At 30.6% G+C, this 8061-nt stretch overlaps 1 protein-coding gene and 1 long non-coding RNA gene across 2 annotated transcripts; both read left to right on the forward strand.

Annotated features, from left to right (window-relative positions):
• Window positions 1–1905: 1905 nt before the first annotated feature.
• On the forward strand, window positions 1906–2421 carry LOC120201894 (transcriptional regulator TAC1-like). Its single transcript, XM_039202419.1, has one exon. It carries the CDS (start codon window positions 1906–1908, stop codon window positions 2419–2421), a length of 516 nt encoding a protein of 171 aa, XP_039058350.1.
• A 4623-nt stretch (window positions 2422–7044) lies between these two features.
• Window positions 7045–7559, forward strand: LOC120201798. Its single transcript, XR_005523674.1, has 3 exons — window positions 7045–7155; window positions 7245–7386; window positions 7463–7559. It is a non-coding gene; the product is annotated as an uncharacterized LOC120201798 (long non-coding RNA).
• Window positions 7560–8061: the final 502 nt, after the last annotated feature.

The raw sequence follows: 8061 nt of genomic DNA on the forward strand, positions 1-8061 counted from the left end.
ATATGGTGGTATGAAAGATTTATGAGGATATTTTGGCCCACCCACGAATAATAAGATGGTCGTCGATGAACAGCCCAGACAACAGCGAATATCACAGAGTAGAAAAACTCCAAGTGAAGCGAAATGAACTGGCACTGCGCAAGAAATTAATACAGCGCTTGCGCTGTTGTCATTCACGCCTATCTTCCATTTGTACATCAACTAACCTCTTAATTAATTTATAATTACAATTACATTTGATCAAGTATATCCCTTTTAAACTTGAAAAAGAAATATAAAACCATATGTTTTAAGGGTAAGGGTCAATAATTAATCTTGAACGCGTTCTTAAGACCCATTTTAGTCTCAATATTATCCATAACCCTCCAACAAGAAAAAAGTAGTTATATTAATTTTCTTTACTATTAGGGGTAAGTATTCAATGTAGTTGAATTAAGTCAAAGAATTCTAAGTTAGTCGAGTTGAGAAGTCATTTTTTATAACTCAAACTTTATTTAAAATTTTTTGAGTCGAATTATTAGAGTTTATGTTTAAATTTAATTGAAAATATTTATAATGTTATAATACTAATTGGTTTTAATTTAAACATATTTCTATAATCATATACGTGTACATATATATTTCTTCATATTTTTCATATACAATAGACATAGATTATACAGAGTTGAGGGACTCAGCTCGACTCAAGTCAAGTCAAAAAAATTGAGTTTTCAAATCAAATTGCTCACCCCTACTTATCCACTCGAATTTTTTTTTCAAATCAATTCAAATAAAAAAATTGAATTTTCAAATCGAGCTATCCACCCGTACTCATCACATGATTTATGATCTCAAATAATAAAAACCATCAACTTTATTATTTTTTTTTTCATATCAAATTTTCAAAGAGAAATTTCCATTTTCTTATGTAAATATGAAAGTTGATAGCTACTCCGAAGTTAGTTATAAGTAGATTAATGACAAGAGAAAAAACGAAGCAAATAGTTTTTATTAATTGAATAAATTCTCTCCAATTAGCATACACTGAATAGACAAACAGTATTGTTAGAATTCAAATCTAAATAATTAAAAATGGTTATCATCAACTAGTGGTAAAATAAAGTGATAAACAATTTGATATCACTTAAATAACGTCTTGAGTTCAAATCAGATTAAGGTTGTGGCTATAATAAGACATAAGCCTCGATGAAACCCTTTTTTTCTTGATAAAATGAAGCATGCATGCCATAAGGTCATATACGAATCCTTCCAATCTAGGGTTTATGGTATTTTCCCCAACATTTTCACTTAAAAGAAAACACTTTAGTCAATAAATATCTTAATGGTACCATGTCCTGTTATCTTGGGCTTGAGTACGACGCTTGTAGAGGTATATGAACGTTTATTGTCAAATGGAGTACGACGTTTGTAGAGGTATATGAACGTTTATTGTCAAATGATTGAAAATATTTTAAACATATACTGTTTTGTATTTACCCAACGCTAATAAAAAATTATATTTTAAAATTTTGAATATATTAAAAAGATATTTGACAAATTTCAAAGAGAATTGTGAATTTTTTTCCCCTACTAACATCTCGACCAATACATTAGTGTTTAATGTTGTTTAGAGCGAAAGAGAATACCTAAGTGAGAAACCATGGGTGAAAAGAACATAAGCATGCTCGTTTAGTAAATCAAATTGTCTCTTTGTGAGAGTACATGTGAGGAAGAGAATAAATTATATTACAGAGTAAAATACAGCAATTGGAGCCATCATAATAAAGCCGAAAAGGAAAACTCCAAACGCAAACGCCAAAAATCTAGTCTTTACTTATACAATGGCAAACCCAATTTCTTCTAATTGTCCTACGTCCCCTTTCTTCTTATTGTAATTAGGGTAGCAAAGCTATCGTTCGTTTGAGGATGGAATCAGTCGGAAAGCAAGGAAGCCCCGATGCCCCGATCGAAGAAAACGACCGTGTCGGCAAAGACACGGCGACGGCGACCGCCAAACGCTCCTACAAGTGCACCTTCTGCAAACGAGGTTTCACCAACGGTCAGGCCTTGGGAGGGCACATGAACATACATCGGAAAGATCGAGCCAAGGCTAGGAAACAGACGAGCTCTACGGTTCCGATTCGACCGATGAATGAGGAGTCCATGAACCCTAGATACGTTCCAACAATCCCAACTCATGAAAATGGTCCCGTGAATCTTCAAGCACAAGTATCTAACCCTAGAATCCCATATGGTTATTATGACCGTGATTTTCTTGCATATGCCAGGCCGCAATCTTTCAGCATCAATGAAGAGCTTTTGGGTCCCAATTTGAGGTTACGAATCGGAACTACAATCGTCGATGACAATGAAATGATGATGAGGGGAATCATGAAAGAAGATGAAATAGATTTGGAGCTTCGACTCGGTCACGATCCTTAACGTTACAATTAAGGAATTATGCTGTACAGTGAAGAAATTTAATCGTTTTGACAGGTACAGACTTTCACTGGATTTAACAAGTTTTTCTTCTTCTTCTTTTCCATCTTAATTTCAGAAACAAATATTATATATATATATATATATATATATATATAAGGTTCTTTTTTAACAAGTCATCTTTAATTAGAACTATAAGTTCATACTTTGTGAACACATTGAGTGATTTCGATGATAAAAGATATTAGTTTTCTTAAATGATATAGGTTCGAATAGCTATATTTGTAGAGTATGTGCGTCTGGACTCACTTCATACTATTAAAAAAATAAGAATACGATATTCTTGCTTTGTGACCATAATTTTTTAACCTAATGAGGGTGATATCAATCCCTCCTTCAATAGTCTTTGACCATGAAATCAACTTTTATGGAATCCTTATAGAGATTCTATGATTTTGTTAAGTCTTATTTAATAAGGATATACAAACATTTAAGATAATTTTTATATTTATTTTTTTAAAGTTATTTATGAAACTTCTACAAAATATTTTTGGGAACATTTTCAAAATATTTTAAACTTCAAAAATATGTGTTTTAAATCTAAAAAATATGTGTTTTAAATCTTGGTTAAAATCATTTGAGAAATGAAATTCTATTTCTAAATAATTTGTTGGACGTATATTTATAATATTTTTCAAGAGTTGCAAATACTAAAAATATGTCTTAAAATTATGATTCATTACAATAAATTTTTGAGTTAAAACCAAATAAGTTTGACATGTTTTCACTAATATATGAAGCATGAGTTTTCATATCAAATATTGTTTGTTCTTTGTTCACCTATTTTGTAGGTTCAAAATTTAAGGGAACATGATTTTGTTACTTATAATGATTTTACACTAATATAAAATATTTATTTATCAAATTTGAAAGGGTAAACTACACAAAAGATCATTGATGTTTGAGTAAATTTTTTTCCCCCACTAGAGTTTCAAAAGTTACACATCAACCAATAATGTTATCGATCTGTAACAAATCAACCACTCGTCGTTAATAACTGTTACATGGATAACATAAAACTAACGTGATGCATCAACTGCTGATCTGACACGTTGACCGCCATTTGACTACTCTCTAACCCCATTCCTATCTCTTTTCTTGAGTAAGTTAATGGGAAAAGGTTTCATTATCAAAGACCACATTGTTGAAATAATACAATCAAGCATCTAAAAAAGCCAAATGGTACTAATAGATCTCTTAGTGGAAGAGTTTGCCATCATGACGAGTTTGTTCACAATAAGAAAAGAGAGAGAGAGGGGAATGGGGTTAGAGACGAGTCAAACGACAAATCAAATGATTTATGTGTCAAATCAACAATTAACGTGTTAAATCAACAATTAACGTGTCACATCAGTTTTATGTCACCCACAATAACTGTTGTTAAATGAAAAGTGATCGATTTGATACAAATTGATAACACTAATGATTGATTTATTACTTTTGAAACAATAATAACCATTTGTATTATTTATCCAATGTAAAATTATTATTAGGACTCAAAGTACCGATACCTCCTATGATATTAATACCATAACCTAAATATCGACACCCTTTCTTAGTATTGATGTATCTTTTAGTTTCGGTGTATTGAAAAATAACTAGGATTTTGATATCCTCTAAAAGGTATGAATGTCATCTTTCAAGTTTCGATACCTACCCATGTCATCTTTCAAGCAATTTCCAACTGAGTTGGTGTCGGTTAACTCGTGAAACGCATATGTGTATGGATAATATTTATTTTATAAAATGGTTATATTTTGTAAAATTTTATAAAAAATAACTATTGGCGGAGTGCTATAGAATTCATATATAGATGCTATTAAATGTGAGTTTAATCTTTAAAAGTGTAATTTTTAATTAGTTATTTAAAGATTATACAGAACTATAAAATACACAAATATCATTACAATATTAATTATAATTCAAAGTACAAACAATTTAGTAATTTTTAACTTATATGATATCCGATTAACTCATTATGGAACATTTGATTTTTTTTAATAGTTTATCTTCTTTAACTAAATTAATTTTAAATTTTAAAATTAATTAAAAATAATTATGTTGTAAAAACTAATTAAAGTATTAAGATTTAAGGAATGATAATTTTTAATAATTATTACTTATTAATACAAATAACGATGAATTACTAATAAAATAAATAATATAGAATATTATTCTACTCTAATTAAATTTGTACAAGATAGCGTTGATATTATCTTGTCTCCTAATAATTTAAACTCCTAGTAAAATAATAAAAAATAATAAATGTAATCCTAATATATAATTCATAATCCTATATTAATTTAAATTACAAATAATCAATAAAAATATTAAAATTTCGTAATTATTATAAAATCACGTATTGATTTTGAATATGAATTTTTGCAAACGTTATCTTCATTAAAAAGAGCATATTAAAAGATAGTCAATCGTGATTTCAGAAGACTTATAGACCGAAAACACTTGGATTTCATTCAAAAAGTAACCATAAGTCTATTGATTTTCCAATCTTGCAAAACAACGATTTCATACAGAAGACATATAGACCAATTAAATTATATAACTAGGGTATTCAAACAGTTAATTCGGCCACCGACCGAGCATAATTACTATTAATCGAATTAACTGATTTTTTTCTTTAACCGTTAATCAAACCAGACTTTTTTTTTGAAAATATTAACCAAACCAAACAAAGTTCGGTTATTTCGGTCGGTTAACCGAATTAATCGATTTTTTAATAATGTTTTATAATTAGATTAATTTAAATATAATAGATGTATATTTTTTATTTGAGTTAAAATCTAATTAGGTATTGATAACTTAATGAGTCTAGTATGATTAAAAAAATAATCAGGTATTAATTTTTAAAGAGATTGAGCTTAAAATATGTTTATAATATATATATAATATTTAATAATTTCAGTTAATTAACAGATTTTGAACCGAATTAACCGTTAACTGAATATTAAAAAAACATTAATCGTTCCTCGATCAAACTAATTCAGTTTGGTTGGTTAATTAAAATCAAATAGTGAACACCCCTAATCATAACAAGTTGTAACATAAAGACTTGAGCAATCTATGTAGTGGGATATGATTAATGAATATAAGTTTGTCTCTCATACGTAATAAGAGCAATATCATTAGCCAATTGATTAAGACTAGAAATATATGATTGTGTTCAAATCAATTGATAGTAGATATCATACTTATCATAGTTTACTCACCATATCAAATAACATTAGATGAATTATACAAGTGTGACTATTTCATAACTTGTATCGAATCTAAATATGAAGGAAAAATTATATACATGAAAGGTGAATCAAAGAAGTGTCATGTCAAATCATGACTTCTTGTAACTTAGGTAGCAATTATACAATGTTTGATATCAATCATTGTTTATAATATTATAATTGTTAAAATGTTACTGCTAACATTACAAGAACTTACACTATCTCACCGTGTGATTGAATATACCAATATATAATATGTATCCGCAACTTGACTCCGATCCGACCCTATATAACATAATAACTTAAATAAAAAATAATAATAATTTAAAATATAATTATATTATTATTTGCCGGTTATGTCAGGTTGGTGTTTTTTTCACAATCCACCCAAACCCGACCTTAATCCTTTAAAAAATTCGATCCGAACTAACATAAACTCAATTTTTTTTAAAAAAATAAACTATGTCAGTGGTCCCTTTTATTTTCGTTCTGATCGAAGTTCAGGTCCCTCGACCATTAACTTCTGTTAACCTGGAGTCTGAGTTGACAATTAAAAAAAAACCCACGCGTCTTCCTTTCTTTCCAGCTATCTTCTTCTTCCTTTCCTCTCAATTCCACTTCTCTGGTGCACAAACTTGGATTGAAACTGGTTACTGGTACGCTAAATTCTGCTTGTTCTTTTTTTTTCACTCATCTTTCATGTGTCTTTACTGAATTGAACGGCTCAAATTAGAAGCTCTTTATCCTCTCTGCCTCTGAATAATATTTCTCAACTTTTACAATCATTGTCAAACGAAGAAACCCATCCGTTAAAGCACTGTTATTCGTCTAGAATGGGATATCTGCAACTGGGAAACTTATATCTAGTGAAAAGGTTAATGACTTCAGTGGTCTCATCATCTTTTATAAGGAAGTCTTTCATTGATTCCTCGATGAAAACAGCTAGGCATTGTGCTTTTCATGGAATAGACTTGTTTAGGGTTTGGCCTAATAGCACAGATTTGTTTAATATTGGTGTTTTATTAGAATAACGAACCAAGTTCTTGAGATGGAGGATTCAGTTCTTGGAAAAGAGCATTCGTAAACTTGATTTCACTCCTAATGGTATCAACACAATCGTTCAAGTGAACGATCTCAAGAATTCACCTGGACCAGACAAAAAAGAGCTTAGACAAGCCACTAACCAAGCCCTCAACTTGCTGCAGGATAACTATCCAGAATTTGTGGCCAAACAAGTATGATTCAACTCCGTATATATGTTCTATAATTTCTTGCTAAATTTGAACCAGCATCGATGATGGGTTTTGGAATTTGAAGGTGTTCATCGATGTTCCATGGTTGTACTTGGCTTTCAATAGGATGATCAGTCCTTTTGACTCAGAGAACCAAGAGCAAGTTTGTATGTGCAGGTCCCATCCAAATCTGCTGAAACCCTCTTCAAGTCGGTGGATTTCCAATCATTTTCTTCTTTTAATTTGCTTGTTTGATCATACATGGATATATTGCTCATTTCTTTTGATAGAAAAATAGATATATTGCTCCTGAACAAGTACCGGTTCAATATGGTGGACTGAGCTGAGAAGGTGAACAAGAGTTCACTGTGGTGGATGTCGTAACAGAGGTGACAATCAAGCCAGCAACCAAGCACACCATTGAATTCCCTATAACTGAGGTATGATGAAAACATTTGTACAATTAGTAAATATGAATTCAATATATGAAACTATATTTGCTGCTTGAATTTGCAGACCTTCTGGTTTGGGAGCTCCGAGTTGTGGGATGGAATGTCAACTATGGAGCCGAATTAGTGCCGACGGCTGAAGACGGATACACCGTGATCGTGTCAAAAATGAGGAAAAGTCTACCCTTAAATAAATTTAAGAAGAAGAAGACCATTATATAGTTAACGGTCAATGGACTAAAATAGAATGGATTGTTAACGTAAGGGATTAAGTTCACTTAATTAAAAAACCGTTGACTAAAGTCAGTCAGATAAAAAACAAAAAAAACTATTGACATATTTTATCTTTTAAAAAATTCAACCCTTTCAAATCAGGTCAGATCGACGCTTATTTCAAGTTAAATTGTTATTTCTAGAATAAATGAATGAAGCTATTGAAAAATTAGGACTATCACCCAGCTTAAAGAAACCCGTTGTTGAACCCAATTGGTAGCCAATTGTAATAATAAGCAGGGGCTGGAGGAGTTCCAAACAAGAAATGATGTCAAAGTAGTCACTAATGGAGAAGTCTCCTTTCCATTAAGGGTGAAGATTATAACGCAGAGTAGAAATTTTGGCACTGGATCGAGCAGCAAATACTCGAGCAATTGCACCCTAGATGGAACG

This window comes from Hibiscus syriacus, unplaced genomic scaffold, assembly GCF_006381635.1.
Source record: "Hibiscus syriacus cultivar Baekdansim isolate YM2019G1 unplaced genomic scaffold, ASM638163v2 tig00008013_pilon, whole genome shotgun sequence".
Lineage (NCBI taxonomy): Eukaryota > Viridiplantae > Streptophyta > Magnoliopsida > Malvales > Malvaceae > Hibiscus > Hibiscus syriacus.

Excerpts from the sequence above, each read along its gene's own strand:
- LOC120201894 (XM_039202419.1), top strand. The coding sequence starts at position 1,906 with ATGGAATCAGTCGGAAAGCAAGGAAGCCCCGATGCCCCGATCGAAGAA.